This window comes from Poecilia reticulata, chromosome 2 (assembly GCF_904066995.2).
Source record: "Poecilia reticulata chromosome 2, P_reticulata-male-v2, whole genome shotgun sequence".
In the NCBI taxonomy this organism is placed as follows: domain Eukaryota; kingdom Metazoa; phylum Chordata; class Actinopteri; order Cyprinodontiformes; family Poeciliidae; genus Poecilia; species Poecilia reticulata.
In genome coordinates this window covers 41618826-41635091 of record NC_088831.1, presented here as the reverse complement: position 1 = coordinate 41635091, position 16266 = coordinate 41618826, and the positions used below count along the sequence as shown (strand labels likewise).

Genomic DNA, 16266 nt, shown 5'->3' with positions numbered 1-16266 from the left:
TCGTTAACGGACAGAGCATGAAAAACTCTGACAATTTAACTTTAAGGATAATTTCCTAGTGTTTGGAGTCTTGAAGCTCCAGCCCAACAAACCTTTCACTTTGAGCTCCATGCTGCAGCTCTCACTGCCAGCCTCATTGCGAGCCTCACAGTAGTAAAGGCCACCGTCTTTAATTTCAGCCCCGCAAACCTCCAGAGTAGCGACAGAGTTTACAAAGGCCATCTTGAAGCGATCACTGGCGCTGATCTCAGAGCCCTCCTTGAACCAATAGATGTCTATTTCAGGTGTGCCGGTCACCTGGCACTCAAACACTTTGCTTTGCCCGGGACGCACTACGGACACACGGTCTGGTGTCCGAGTGAACTTAGGAGGCTCTGAGAAGTAAAATAAAAAGCCAAATGAGCTGTGGTATAAATAATCTTTAGAAACTATCATGATGAGTACAGCTGGGGCTTAAAATGTGAGATATGAGAATTTTCTCTCTAACTACTTTCAAATGGTTTAGACCCCTGGTTCTCAAACTGTGGTATGTGCATGATTTGTGGTATTTGGATTGGATTAAAAGCATTCAGAAGAAATGTTGGTTTTAATCAATTCTGAGGTAAATATGAATGTAGTAACTTATGTAAATAGACACCAGCTATTTAATTGATGTGCTTAGTGACCATAACTACTAACAGCAAGTTTGTCAATATTTACTTAGTTGATACTTGTTATAAAAATATTGAGAACCACCGGTCTAGACTTAATGAGTAAAGCATGACTATTCAGAACAAGCAACTACATAAAAAAAAAATTACAATCTGTAAACAAATTTAAATGTGCATCTGCAGGAGATTCAAATATAAAGTTACGACAGAGAACCTTTGACGAAAAGCGTTGCTTGGCAGGAAGTGGATCCCACATCATTCTGAATTTCACACACATAGTCTCCAGAATCTGAGCTCTTAGCAAAGAAAAGCTCCAGTGAACTGGATGTGTTGTCTTTAATCACAGAGCAATCAGCACTTGATAAAATCTCTTTCTTGTTTTTAAACCATTTGATGTTCAGTGGGGGTGTGCCAGAGAGCAGTACATCAAACTGGACCTTTGATCCAGGTAACACATTCATGGATTCAGGCTTTTCAAGAATGCATGGTGGTTCTGAAAGAGAGAAGCAAGTCACTGCTTGTGAAGAGAAGCCAAAAATCCTTTCAGTTAACAATAAAACTAGACAAATCAACCATTCCAGACCTTTTACGAACAAGATTCCTGAGCACTGGACTGTCCCTGCTTTGTTTTTGGCGATGCATGTATAACTTCCACCATCTTTAAGGTGAAGATCAGATACTTCCAGGCAAGCAACATTCTCAAAGAATGTACATTTATGTCTATCATCAGCCTGAATCTCCTTCTCGTCTTTGTACCACTGGACAGTAATCGGCAGAGAGCCTGACACAAGGCATTCCAGATGAGCGAATGATCCTTTAATACCTTCTGTTTGCTTCAGTTTTCTCGTAAAGGATGGAGGAATTATTTGATCTGACATGAATAACATAAAAACAAGAGTTACAAGTTGTAAATTTTGATGAGAACAAGCAAAGTTTACTTTAACGTTACCCGTGCACATTAAGTACTGACCAAGAACGGTGAGCGTGGCCTCGCAAGAACTTTGTCCAACGTCATTAGAAATCTCAAAGGTGAATTCACCACTGTCGGTTTTCTCAGTTTTGAGAATTTTGAGCACAGAGCTGGTGTCTGTGGTCTGTACTTTAAATCTCTGGCCTGAGGTCAGCTCCTTGCCAGCCCTAAGCCATTTGGCCTTCAGTGGTTTTGTCCCAGAGAACCTGACCTCTAATGTGGCCGGATCCCCCTGAGTCACACTGATGGACTTAGCGTCTTCTGTGATCTTAGCTGGTTCTGATACATCAAGAAGAACGTATTTTAAAGAGAAAATTAACATTTCAGGAGAAGCATCTGGTTCTTGTTTACTTGCAGAGTCATTCATATGGGTCCAATCCCAATCTGTTCCCTTCTAACTAACACTTGGACATACCTAGTCTTGCAGGTTGTGTAGATGTAGAGGTTGATGGTTGAAACCAATGCTAAATGCTAACATTTGTATGTTGAGATGGTTTTTTGGAGATCTGATCAATAGCTGTTAGGGCAATTACCTAAATGAGAACTGCATAAAAATACTGACATCTAGTGATGAAGATAAAAAGAATATGAATTATATAGATCTGGATATAAATTGGACTTGTTTGTGTTGCAAATTGTCTTGACATGAAGTTTGTAGTGGATTGTTGCTACACTTTGCAACTTTAGGTAAAATATGAAGACATTGGCTGTTTCAGTGAAACCTCTTGCTTGTTATTGTATTCAAATATGAATGACTAAGATTATAACTACAAAAAAAGAGCGCAAACCAAAATTAAAAGGTTTAACCAACCTTTGACTGTCAGAACAGCAGAGCATGTCTGGCTACCAGCCTGATTCTGTGCCTGGCAGGAGTATTTTCCTCCATGTTTGTTGTGCAATCCGTTAATGTGCAGCAGGGCAGTCTTGTTCTCATATGAAATGTTAACATTTTCAGCTTCTTTGAGCTCATGGTTGTCCTTTAGCCAGGTCACAGTAATGGGCTCAGAGCCCTTCAGTGTGCATTGGAGAGAAACATCACTGCCCACCAATGAACTGACATTTTCAAGCTTTTTTACAAAAGACGGTGGTTCTACAAGTCAAAGATGGACATTATGAAAATCTCAAGATATCACACATATCAAGCCTGAAAGTCTTTGACTACAGATTAAAGTTTTGGACAAAATATAGGTGCATCTAACCAACCTTTGAGTGTCACTTGACATTCACAGGTTGATAACCCCACTTCATTCTCAACAGTGCACTGGTACAAGCCAACATCTCCAGCCTCGACTGCCTGCACTTGCAGAGCCACCAGATCCTCTTTCACTGTGATTTTGTGTCTCTTGTCATTTCTGATTGCCTTGGCGTTTTTGTAAAATGACACAGTGAAAGGAGCAGAGCCAGAGACTTGGCCCTCCAACATCATCTCAGAACCTTTCACAACATCTTTGGCCTCCAAGCTACGTACAAACACCGGTGGTTCTAGAAGACAGTAATGATGTCGGTCAGTGAGCAGAAAACTGGACTGAATAAGTATAATACAAAGTGTACAGTAATCTTTGACTGAAAGTTAAATAAATCAAACTATCTTTATTAAAACTGCAATTAACCAATAAAACTCAGGAGATCTGTAGATGAACCAACCTTTGACAGTAACTGTACTGCTGCACCGATCACTGCCTGCTTCACTTGATGCAACACAGACATAATCGCCACTGTCCCCAGTTGCACAGTTCAATATTTCAAGAGTTGCTTCTACATCAGACACACTGATTGTACATTTAGGACTGGAGCTGATCTCCATCTCATCCTTGAACCATTTGAAACTGATGACCGGACTGCCTGACACTTTGCACTCCAACCTGATGGAGATGCCACTTGTGACGAGCTTGGTCGCGTCAAGCTTTCGTACAAACACAGGAGGTTCTGGGAGAAGAGGTTAACATTCATTAGAGGATACAAGGTTTGTAAGTGTCACTTCAATGTCAGGGATTTAAGGACGCAGATATAAGGAGGACAAGAACCTTTCACAAAGAGAACTGTGGAGCAATCCACTTTTCCAGCATCGTTGGACACTTGGCAGATGTATTTGGAGGAATCACTGGGTTTCACAGAGTGAAGCTCCAGAGTGCTGGAAGAAGCATCTTTCTTTATAAAATAAATGCCTCCAGTTACAACCTCTTTTTCCTCTTTGAACCATTTAACAGCCAAAGGAGCAGTTCCAGTGAAGGCTGCCCTGAAGGAGACTTTGGCTCCTGGTATAACGTCCTGGTTTTCTGGTTTCTCTGTGAACTCTGGGGGCTCTGGAGGCCATAAACAAAAAACAAATAGTCTTGTCACGTTAACATGAAATTCTTCAAACGTCACACAAGAGAAAGAAAGGGAAAATAAGACAAAGACTCATAACCTTTGACGTAGAGCGTGCCACTGGTTTCTTTAAAGCCAGCCGAGTTGGTGGCTTTGCATTTGTAAACTCCAGAGTCTGCCTTTTCCAGCCGACTGACCCTCAGTGTGGCAGAGCTATCTTTGAACTCTGATTGAAATTTGGCTCCCAATTCTATTTCCTGGTCATCTTTGAACCAAACAATGGTCATGGGTTGGGACCCAGACACCTTGCAGTCCATGGACACATCATTACCAATGTTGCCGTCGACTCTTTTCAGGGACTTGGTGAAAGTTGGAGGCATTATCCGATCTGGTAGTTGAAGAAAAAGTACCTCATTTATAAACACTGTCGTGTTGCTTCTGTAAAGAGTTGTTCAACTAAACCCAAGAGAAAATGATATGCTGGACACTGTCTCGTAAGTTCAAAGTATTTATACTGATTTACTTTCATCATCATCAAAACCAACTTCCTTCTACATCTGCCATGGAAAACCAATCCAAGGCAAATGGACAAAGAGTTTAATTTATATTGACTAATGTTTTGATGAAGAACAAGTCATCAAAATGGTTCAGAACTTTGCAATTTGCCTCTCAAAATCAGTCACTTTTGAGAGGTAAAAAGTGTTGCTTTCTAATAACCTGGTACACAGAGTCCTTCATAATGTTTGGTATTTATTTTTCTAAGCTTCCCCATTCTTCTTTCCTGTGTGACACATTTCAGACATGCTTAAAGTGCACATTCCACTTCCCCCAAGTAGAAAGTACAACTTTTTAATCACAGTCAAGCTACTTTGGACAATTGGTTTTCCAGATACTTGTAATTGCTGGGCTATGTTTCATTGCTTTTTACTGTGATATGGAACATTTCTATCCTACGGAGTCTGTAGTTGTTCAACATGAGAAGAAAAGCTGAACAAATGAAAGTTAAGTCAAGCAACTATCAAACTCAAAAGCAAAATCAAAGGTGCAGAATCTATTTAAGAATAAGATCTAACATGGTGGCCTCATGAATCGCAAAGGAAAATCTTCACTGCTGTCATAAGAAGAATCATCACTATGGTAATGTAAGTGAACATTTGAGAATCAGCCTGCAAAAGGCAGCTGTCAGAGACTACTGTCCACAGACAGTTCCAATTAATCCGTTTATCTAAAAATGGGTCATGGGATTTGGGACAAGGAGGAAAATACTAAAAGCCCTCCCTTTCTTCAGAGAAGTTCTCCAGTCCATTTTGGGGGATCCCAAGGTATTTTCAAGGCAGAAGGGATATGTCGTCTCTCCAGGGGGTTTGTGCCTTCCATGTTTCTTCACAAAGGAAAGTGCAAGGGAAGAGAGCTAACCGACTGGACAGGTGCCTGCATTAGTGTAGAAGAGACTTTTATCTGCCTATCCCTTTCTTGATCCGTCCTACAGTCTCTCATGAACAAGACACAAAGATACATGAACTCCATGACAACCCAAAAGGAGCAACTTCTTTAGATCACAGTTGAAGTTCAATGGAGAAAGATTCAGGAGAAAATGAGAATTTGTGTTAAAAAAATCCTAATTGTTTATGTGGCATCTTGTTCCAAGAGTGAGACAGTTTTGCAAAATATAGAAGTTGGTGTGGATAGAGCCTCAGGACAGTATTGAATGGTCATGTTAATCATGTCTGAATTATTTCACACTGACAATCAGAGTTAAATTCACAGAAGAATGGATCAATGTCCCAAACATTATGAAGGACCTATATATTGTACATAATTTGTAGAACAGTATGCTAACCTAAGACAGTGACTGAGCATGTGCACTGGTCTTTCCCGACTTTATTGGACACTTCCATCTTGTACTCTGAAGTGTCTCCTTTCTCCGCTGTCAAAATCTTCATGGTGGCTACGTTGTCCTTCAATGTCATCTTGTATTTCCGCCCACTTATCATCTCCTTCCCATCTTTGAACCACTTCACTTTCAGCTCTGGGCTTCCAGAGATTGTACATTCCAACGTGGCTGAGTCCCCTGCAGTCACACTAATGGACTCTGCAGGTTCTACAATTCTAGCAGGTTCTGGTGTAAGACAGATTAGGTGATTATTAAGAGAAAGAGTTTTATACAATGTCATCTGCATCAAAGATTTTCCCTGACCTTGCACAGTCAGAGTGGCTTCACATTTTTGCTGCCCAGCCTCGTTTTCTGCTTGGCATGAATACTTGCCACCATGGCTGATGGCCACTGCTGTTATAGAAAGGCTTGCAACATTGTTCTCAAAAACCATCTTGATATTTGGATCATCATCTCTGAGTATTTCAGAGTCTTTCATCCATTTAACAGTGATGGGAGCTGAGCCCTTTATGGTTCCTTGTAGCTTCACTGCATTTCCCAACACTGCTGTAACACTTTCAATTCTCTTTGAGAAAGATGGTGGCTCTACAAAAACACATAACACGTTAAATCTGAGTTCCGGGTGCAGCACTAATCCTCAGCCTTTAACAGGTTTACCAACCTTTCAGCTTAGCTGAGGCCTTGGTGGTTACCTTCCCCACATCGTTGGAAACGACACACTGATAATCTCCAATGTCTGCGCTTTCAAAGGTCTGGATCTCTAGCCTTGACAAAGAGTCTTGGGAGATGATTTTATACTTATGATCAGCTGTGATGGGCTTCTTATTTTTTAACCAGCTGATTTCAAAAGGAGCCGTTCCTGCAATCTCACACTCCAGCTGAGCTGCTGCACCTTTCACAGCTTCTACGGTCTGCAGATCTTTTCTAATGGATGGAGGCTCTAAATGTCAAAAGATTAAAAGTGTGTGGGGTTAAAACTAAAATTTTCTGAACTGAACACAGAGAATCATGTAAGTCTCTCTCAGAACAAACCTTTAACAGCAACCACAGTGCAGCAGCTCTCACTACCGGCATTATTCGACACTTCACACGTGTAACTTCCACTGTCTGTCACCAGAAGGTTTAGTATTTCCACAGATGCAACTCCGTTCTTAAAGGTGATTTTATATTTCTCTCCATCACTAAGCTCTCTGTCATTCCAGAACCAGTGGATGTGAAGTTCAGGTGATCCTTTAACGCTGCATTGTAAACGTGCAGCTGCACCCTGCTTCCAGGTAAACTTAGGTTCCATTTTCCTGACAAAAGCAGGGGGTTCTGAAAGAGTGTTTGGAGACACTGAGACTTAAAAACATTATCAAAACAGACACAGAAGAACATCAGCAAAAAAAAAACAAAGACAAAAGGCAAAACAAAGGACAACATTGCAACACATTAGCAGCAGCTTGCAGTTCAGATAGACCACCAAAAGTTTTTACCAGCAGTGATCACCTGCAGGTTCTTACCTTGAACTGTTACCACAGCCTCACAGGATGAGCTCCCAGCCTCATTTGTGGCTGTGCAAACATATTTCCCAGAGTCCTTGACCTTGGACTTGGGAATCTCAAGAATTGCCACCTTATCCTCAAAGGACATCTTACAGTCCATGCTCAGGTGGACTTTTTTGCCATCCCTGGTCCAGGTGACGGTCACCGCAGTGTCCTCATCCACCTGGCACTCCAGTTTTAGTGGGTCATTGACAGCAGCTGATGTTGGTTCAAAGGTCCTAACAAAGCTGGGTTTTCTTATAACTGTAAGCTCTGTGGTAAAAGTAGCAGTGCCGACACTGTTGGAGGCCTTGCACAGGTATACTCCCTGATCAGTCAACTCGAGACTTTTAATGTGAAGAGAATACTTGTTCTTTTCACTTTTTATGACATAATTCCCTTCAGATGCGATGGCTATGTTGTCCTTGTGCCAGACAACCTCCATTGGTGAAGATCCAGTGAGTGAGCACTGGAGAACAGCTTGTTTGCCCACAAATAAGGTCATTGGCTCTGGTTTTGAAACAAACACTGGTGGATACATCTCTATGGAAAGCAGGTAGGACATACACAGCGTTTAATAAGAAGCACAAAAACATCAGAAACAAACCAAACTTTGAAACTTAGTGAGGGATGTGGATTCAACATTGAGGACATTTTAAACCTCTGCATAAACATGTTGGGTCAGAATCAAACAGCAGCTTCCAAACCATACTGAGTCACATTAACACAGAACATGAATATAATTCTCTCTCTCTGTCTCCAACACAAACATGCATAGAAAATGAAAAAGGTTCCCACTGGGATCTTACCAGTCACGATGAGCGAGGCGGTGCAGCTATCGGAGCCGTGTTGGTTCGAAGCCTTGCAGGTATATTCACCGCTGTCGGCCTTCACAGGATTCAGGAGCTCCAGTGAAGATCCCGTGTGGCGGCTGATGATCCGGTACTTCTCACTCTGTTTGATTTCAATGTTAGATTTGTACCACTTGAAGGTCACGTTCGGCGCATCCTCGGTTTCGCAGTCGAACTTTGCATGGCCTCCAACGTTGATCTCTACAGGGTTGATTTTCTGCCTGAAAACAGGTGGCACTGAGGCACACACAGAGACAGTGAAACATAGACGTTAGTTATGACATCCACAGCTTTTGTTGTAAGTAAAAAAAAAACTGACAGGAGCATGAAAGGTGGAATGTACAGCAATGGTGGAAGGCAGTTCAGCAGTGACTGTGGAGGAGAAAAGAGCAGGAACTTTAGCCCCATGTTTTCACAGAAGGTTCTCATGGGGCTAGGGTTCAAGCTGAAAAGAGGAAAATCTTTGTGAAAATGATGCAATGCCAAGTTGAAGCCCTCAAACATGCAGAAAGACTGGCAATGTAGCAAGAGTGAACCTATATATACTGTGACAGACAAACCTGTTGATTCTTGCATGCCACGGTGATCCTAAAAAGGCTGTGAAATGTCCTAAAGACCAGTGACCATGAGAATCAGCACTGAAAGATGGTAATAGACCACGGGACCACAAGGTGGTCTTTGCATGGCTGTGATGACCCTGGTCTTTAGGACATAAAGATCAAGAAATGATGTGGAACAAACAAAACACAGTGAGTTAGTACAATCCAGTGCCCATGCGGAACCCTAACAGTGCTCATGCTGAGCAATGAAATGGATATAAAACCAAAGTGATAAATACAAAGTACTTAAATGAGAGACACTTGGAATGAGGAAATTCATGTGAAATATTAGTTGCTCATAGAAAATGGATGGGTGAATGAATGGTACATATATTTCTCCTGTTAGCAAACCTCTTGGGACCACAGTGAGTCTTGAAGATGTTGTTGTCCTGCCGGCTTCATTCTCAGCCTCACAAACATATTCTCCTTGATGTCTCTCCTTGACAACTTTGTTGATAACCAGTGAGTATGTGTCATGGTCTTTGAAACACTTGAACTCTTTGCCAGATTTCACCAATTGGCCATTGAAAAACCAGCTTACTTGTGTTGCAAATTTAATGGTTGTAATAAAGGTGACTTCACCATCTTCTTCAATAGCCAAGTCCTGTAGGGAGGTGACTATTTCAGGGTATTCTCTCTGCTCTGGTCTGGATAATGTGACTTCCTCTTTGTAGATCTCTTCCCTGTGCTCCTGCTGGATGCTTACATCTAGTGTTTGCTCAGTGGGGATGGTGGCAAGAGGCAGAGCAGTAGTGACAAAAGCTGCTCCCACTTCTTTTTCTTTACTTTCTACCATTACAGACCTCATTTCTTTTCTTGATACCTGAACCGACTGTTCAAAGGCCACCTGAGTCTCTGTGGTTATCTTGGTCTTAGATGAGATGGACTTTTCTACCTTTGCTGTCTTGGATTCTTGAACTACAACCTGCCCCTCTTCTGCAGCACATTCAACTGTGACATCAGACTCAATCTTCAGTGCAGCAGCCTGAGATTTCGCAGCTGTGAAATCTACTGTACTCTCTGCCACACGCACAGACTCTACCATTGTAGAAAGCATTTGTTCTGACCTGGCTGAGGAAACATGAGCCCTCTGGGGTTTGTCTAGCTGCAGGGTGCCTGGTTGCTCTGAGGTAAGAACATGAGCCTCCTGGTACACAATAGAGTGGAACGCCGCCTGGAGTTCGGTCCTGAGATCAGCCTTTTGCGGGTATTCACCTTCAAAAGCTAGTGTGATCTCCATGGGGGCACCTGTTGTTGTGATCAGATATGTAAACATAGACCGTTTGGGTTCTCGCTGAACTTTGACCTCCTGCACTTCCACAGCCTGTAACTTTCCAACAACATCAGCCAGTAGGACTGGCTGGTCGCTGGCAACAGCAGACTGCAGTGCCTCTCTGAGCTGATGCCGTATATTCAGACTGGAAGGTTTAGGGATTTGAATCACAAACATCATCTCTTTGGGGAGAGCAGTGCTGTCTTTGGATTCTGATGCCATTAGGGACAGTTTTGGTTGTGTGCTGACTATAACTTTAGTCGACTCAGACTTGGAGATCTCTTGAGAAAGCTCCCCTGTCAACACTCGCTTCTCATCCATCACTATCGACTGCCTAACGGACTGACCCTCTTGGATCTGAACAGCAAAGTCCTGTTCTGCTGCCTCCAGAGAGATGCTGCTCTCAGTGGAGATCTCCTTCTCTTCAATATGGACTGGTTCAGTGGGCATTTTAGGCTCTGTGGTTGATAGACACTTAAACTTGTCCACACCTGACAGAGTTTCTGTGTGTCCCTCTTCTAGGACCTGACTGTCTGCTACACTGGTGACATGCATCACATTCCAGCGATCTTCTTTCTGAACTAAAGCTTTCTGGTGCTTGAGATCAACAGTAATGGGGGTCTCCTTTGGCAGCTGCATGGGCTGGTAGGAGACCTGGAGGATTTTCTGAGGCTTGGGCTCAGTTCGAATGTTGGACTGAACCCCGGTCACTGACAAATCTAGCTCTGCATGGTAATCTGCTGTGAGTTCTCGTCTTTCTTCTGAGACAGCTGCATGGCTCCTTGATTTTTCATGCTTCTGTGTTGCTACCTGTTCATTAGGCTTTTCATCTGTGAAAATGCCCTCTTTCGGCAGCACCTCTACAGGCATTATTGACTGGAGATGCAGCACAGTCTGAGCCTCTTTTTGGGGTTGAATGGCCATCGAGCTGGCCTTCGCTTCAAACTCTGATATGTCTTCACAAAAAACAGTTCTTTGCTCATCCTGACTTACAGTGTGCAGCAGGGTGGGACTCTTCCTGGTATCTGCCTGCTCAGGTGCTGGTTTTTCAGAACTGAAGCTCTTTTCAGATGAAAGGAGATCTTGGTCTGTGATGACCTGCAGGTGCAGTACCTTACCACTTTCTACATGTGACTGAATAGTCACTTCCCTGTCCAGACATGGCAGTTCTTTAGTCGGCTCAGCCTGCAGTATTTGCCTTTCTTCAGCATTTAAAGCTGCCTTCATTATTCTATCTTTAGAAAGCTGAGCTGCTTCTTCAGCAGGCATCTCCATTGAGAACCCTGTCTCCTTGGAAAGAGTTTGCTTGGACTCACTTATTGAGGCTAAAATGGGCTGACGCTGTTCTTTCTTAATGGCGGATTTGACAGCAGATTCTGCTGTTGATAGTTCAGCTGTGTGGCCTTCTTCCATTACTTGTTTCTCTGTAGACTGAGCTGAATATAAAATTTTAATACCTTCCTTCACCCTGTAGCTCTTCTCCTGCTGTTGTCCAGGGATATCCTCAGACTGCTCTCTTACAATAGCAAGTTGCGACTCTACCTGATGCCCGCTGACCAGGTGTTTGGGTTCGGAGGTGGGTTTGACTTTAGCAGGCTGCCTGTCATGCAGAAGCTCTGTGCTGACAGTTGAAAGTGGGGTGAGCTCCTCTGCCACAGCAGACATTAATTTTGATTGTTTTTCTCTCGCCAACTGCAGTTCAATGACCTCAGGACTCTGAATGCGGTCACAGTGCTGCTCTGTGAGGCCCTGACTCTCTTCCACAGAGGATGTAAATGCTGCCATGTGAAGCTGCTTTCCAGGAACAGCTGATGCTTGAGGCGGGTGAGTGGGAACCACAGAAACCCTCTCCTCTATCTCATGAGTCTGAAGCACAGCTGCCTGTTGGGTCAGTGTCTCACGATGGATGGTTGCAGCAGAGATGTCAACCTCCCCAAGCGAGGCCACCTGCTCACTAGGAATGATCTTCCTGTCTTCAGTACCAATGGTGTAAACCATTTGATCTGATCGGGTTTTGTCCTGGCCTGGAAGGCTGACCTGATACAGACGAGACTCTGTCGCCTGTTCTGATACTGACACCTTATAGGATTTTTTCTGAACCACGGTCAGCTGTTCCTCTTTGTGTGAAACGGAGACCGACTCCCTAAACACAACAAGCTCAGCACTACAGGTTGCCTCACCAAACTGGTTGGAGGCTTTACATGTGTATAGGCCACTGTCTTCCTGTTTGACGCTCTTGATATTGATTAGGCCAGATCCATCTGGGTTGGCTACTATGATGCAATTTCTGCTGGGCTGGATTTGGAAAGCCCCTTTCAACCATTTCACATCAGGGACTGGATCTCCTGTGGTTTTGTAATTAAAATAAACTTCCCCTCCCTCTGAACATCTAACAGGTTGGATCTGAACAGTAAATGTAGGTGGTTGACCTGTGACCTTAAACATTTTCTCCACCCACCTCTCTGCTTGGCTGATGTCAGGCTTTTTCACTTCTAGGTATGTGGTGCATGTTGTCTGCCCAAACCTGTTGGTGGCAGTGCACGAGTACTCGCCCTCATACTCTGACGTAACTTTGGTGATCACCAATGTGTATTCCTCCTTCTCCTCTACCAGCCTGTACGCAGAGGAGCTTTTTATCACCCTACCATTGCGAGACCATTGAACAATTGGCTTTGGAAAGCCGGACACCTTGACCGTAAATCTGGCTGTTTCCCCTGAGGTTACGGCTGCTGGGGATAGCTGGCTGAGGAAAACTGGCTTCTCTTTTTTCTTCTCTAAAGTGGAAGAGTAACGTTTGGGTTCTGGCTTGAGTTCAAGTGTTTTAGATTTCTGTGGTAACTGGACACCAGTGTAGAAGGTTTCCTCTCGTTCTTCCACAGTGGTGATGGTGGTGCTAGAACGCTCTGTCGGGAAATATTGAGCAACACTGAAAACAATGTCCACAAATAAAACCTTATCATTTTACTAATTAACTCACAAAAACAACTCAATGCAGTCCATAGCTACAAAAATTGCTCAATATGTATGTGATTTATTTGCACCAAGTTTTGAAGGTTGGAAGAACTCAAGTAGAGTGAAAAGGACAACCACGTGACAGCTGGTACAGCAGTTTTTTACTCCTTAGGTGTACTTTGCAAACAGCTTTTACACATTTACAAGTGATTAGAATGTTCTAAAGTTAAGATTTCTCAAACAATATTTTTATGCTTCTTGTAAAACTCAGAGGATCCGGATTCCTTTTCACAATTTAACATCCAGTGTAATATTAATCTAAACTTTCACTTATCAGTTACACAGCTAAGATATAACTTTTAGGTATTATGTTTCACTAATGTGAGGATCATCAACGCTACTAGGACAAATGACGTTACTTATATGCTTGCACAAATACAAATGACTAATTAGGAGCTTCATTTTAGTTATTGTCTTAAATTCACCAGTAAAAATAATTATATAAACCCTAACTGGTGAATCATTATCGAGTTTTTCTTTGAGAATATATGGGGGTTTGTTCAGGATTTAAAGCTGAGCAAATTTATGATTCAAGTTGCACAAAAAATTGGAAACTTAATTAGGCAACACTTTATTTGACAGGGTGAGCATAAGACTGATGTGACACTGCCATGAATATGACATAACACCTCTCATGAAGATGAGGGGGTTTTCATGAATGTTTACGACTGCTGTCATGAAGTGCCATTTGGTAAATAATGACAATTTCTATGCAACGCTGCATTAAAACTTGTATTAAAAGTAAATTAAAACGGTCAACTTTGCATTATAAGTATTATTATTTACCGCATGACACTTCATTATAACAGTGCTAATGATTCATGAAAACACAAACCATGACCAGACTCAAACTTTACATCAAACCTTTTATTATATAAACTCTGAGACAAACTGACATCTGTACAAATAAACCACACATGTTCATCACAACACCAGTTTTTTGTTTTTTTCTCTCGTTATTGAACACTCATACACTACCAACATTACATTTATTTACAAAACATCCACACCGTCGTTTTCTAAAAAAAAAAAAACAATGTTTCACAGTGTCCATTTTTAAAATAACTTATCTTTCCTTTTCATTTTCATCTTGATTTATAATTCCACCAGAAAAAAAAAATCATACACAGGTAGTGAAAGCCTCAACCCCCCCAAACAAATCCACATTAAAGGCCACTCAAACTTAACTAACAAAATAATTTCAAGTCAGCAGTAGAGAACATTTGAGTTTTTAAATTTATTTCAGATAAGACTGTTTTTAAGCTTTAATTTTAATATTATTGAAGATTAGACCAATTTATAGATTGACAACAGTAAGGCTTATGAGTAATAATTATAATTTAACAAATATAGTCTATTTATAATTTAAGTCCTTTCAAATGAAGTCCTGTCAGTATTTTCTGAATTGCGTCTTTAATTTCAAAAACATATATATATATGTATGTCTGTAAATACTGTAAGAACAAGGAACTTAAAGTGAACAAAATATCAAATTTCTTTTGTTTACTGCATTGTTATTGCAGACATGCTACATTCTACCAATAAAACTAAACTTTTATTACATGTGACTGAGTGAAATGCTATAGTAGCAATTTCCTTCATATATAGTTTGAAAAATAATTTAAACAGCATAACTTCAACATTCAATCAGTCAAGCTCAAAGAGTTAAAGAAAACATAAACCAAAACTTTTCGATCAAAGAAACTAATATTGTCTTGTGTTTAACATAAAGAACAAAAGATCAACTTTCTGACTTACAAGGACAAACACTAAAACTCTGTTTTCATAATCAGTACAACAGACACTCTGCTACATGTCTCAGCTTTTGCTTTTAAATCAGTCCATATATAAGGCAGTGAAGCAAAGAGGTTCTCAGTTTATTCCATAACCAAAAGTTGTCGTCACACAAATTTGTGACTTAAAAAAAACAAAAAAAAGAAAGAAAGAAAGAAATTTTTAGCTAATTAATTTTAGTGCTAGTTATGGTAACCAGTAGTTAGCAGTGTAACCACACTGCTAAAAGGTTCTAGTTTGAAATCCTGACCAAGGTTTTGTTTGGAATTTGTTAACTTCTGTTTCCTCTTGGTTACTTTTGCTTGGTGAATCTTTGTGTGACCAAACCTTACAACCTTAATATCTAGAAAATCTTCAGCAGTGCTGCTGTTTCTATGCAGCCAGCAGAGTTTTGGATTAAACATTTATACTCTCCAGCATCACTCTGAGTCACGTTGGTAATAAGCAGATTGAAATGGCCAGCACTTTTCTCCTGGATTATACATCTGCTGTCAGTGACCAGCTCTCCATCTTTGTACCACTGAGCTGTGGGGTTTGGTTTGCCGCTGACCAAACACTGGAGAATGACAGGGGTCCCTACAGCTGCAGTTACGTTAGTCAGTGGGATGACACATTTAGGGGGGATTTCGGTCACCTGGAAGTGAAAGCTGCACATATCCGATGACTTCCCTTTAAATTCAATTTTTTCATCCTTGGCTGGCTCAGCAAACACATCAAAGTTAACACTAACATACTTCTGCCCTTGCTCACTGGTTTGATGGTCAGTGTTGGCCACCAACCTCACTGCCCGCTGTGACTCATCAGGCTCTTGCTCAAACTCAAACTCAAGTTCGATTTCAGACACCTGTTCACCATCAAACGACGTGTTTCCAACCATCAGGTCAAACTTCTGGGGCTGTACTTTAGCACTTCCTAAGGACACAGCGGTCAGCTCCCTGCCTCTGGTCTTCCCTGAAAAAGCCTTTGCACTTATCACCACCAGGGAGGCTCGACAAAGAGTCTCCCCAACGAGGTTTATCGCCCTACAAGTATAAACTCCACTATCCTGAGTTGTAACTTTACAGATCTTCAGGAAGTGGTTATCTCCATCGGAGGAGTGCAAGTATTTCTTTGTATTATGTGGAATTTTCTTGTCTCCTTTAAACCAGGACACAATTGGAGACGGGATTCCCATGAGAGAGCACTCAAACATAACAGTAGTACCCTCTGGGGTTTCCATGTCACAGATTGGGTTGATAAACCTTGGAGGCATCTCTGTGACCTCAAATGCTATTTTCAAGTCATCATGCTCCTGAGTGACAAAATCCACAGCACCCTCCTCATAAATACTGGGTAACAGATCCAAAGATATGACCATGCTCTTGTTGTCTGCTGTGTACTCAGGAATGGTGAT

General features: G+C 41.7%; 1 protein-coding gene across 23 annotated transcripts in view; it reads right to left on the bottom strand.

The window, feature by feature from the left end:
- ttn.2 (titin, tandem duplicate 2) overlaps window positions 1-16266 on the bottom strand; it is a 214487-nt gene that overhangs the window by 154056 nt on the left and 44165 nt on the right. For 17 of the 23 annotated variants that reach the window (XM_081604655.1, XM_081604668.1, XM_081604665.1 and 14 more), the window contains 16 exons: window positions 9146-12970; window positions 8154-8432; window positions 7324-7887; window positions 6854-7135; window positions 6483-6761; window positions 6125-6406; window positions 5768-6046; window positions 4028-4315; window positions 3645-3923; window positions 3265-3546; window positions 2824-3102; window positions 2432-2710; window positions 1621-1899; window positions 1234-1521; window positions 865-1143; window positions 93-374 (listed from right to left, as the gene is read on the bottom strand). In XM_081604655.1, coding sequence (XP_081460781.1) covers window positions 93-374; window positions 865-1143; window positions 1234-1521; window positions 1621-1899; window positions 2432-2710; window positions 2824-3102; window positions 3265-3546; window positions 3645-3923; window positions 4028-4315; window positions 5768-6046; window positions 6125-6406; window positions 6483-6761; window positions 6854-7135; window positions 7324-7887; window positions 8154-8432; window positions 9146-12970 — 8325 coding nt within the window. The remainder of the gene's footprint in view (window positions 1-92; window positions 375-864; window positions 1144-1233; window positions 1522-1620; window positions 1900-2431; window positions 2711-2823; window positions 3103-3264; window positions 3547-3644; window positions 3924-4027; window positions 4316-5767; window positions 6047-6124; window positions 6407-6482; window positions 6762-6853; window positions 7136-7323; window positions 7888-8153; window positions 8433-9145; window positions 12971-16266) is intronic. The other 6 variants (XM_081604675.1, XM_081604676.1, XM_081604677.1 and 3 more) reach the window with 4 other exon arrangements.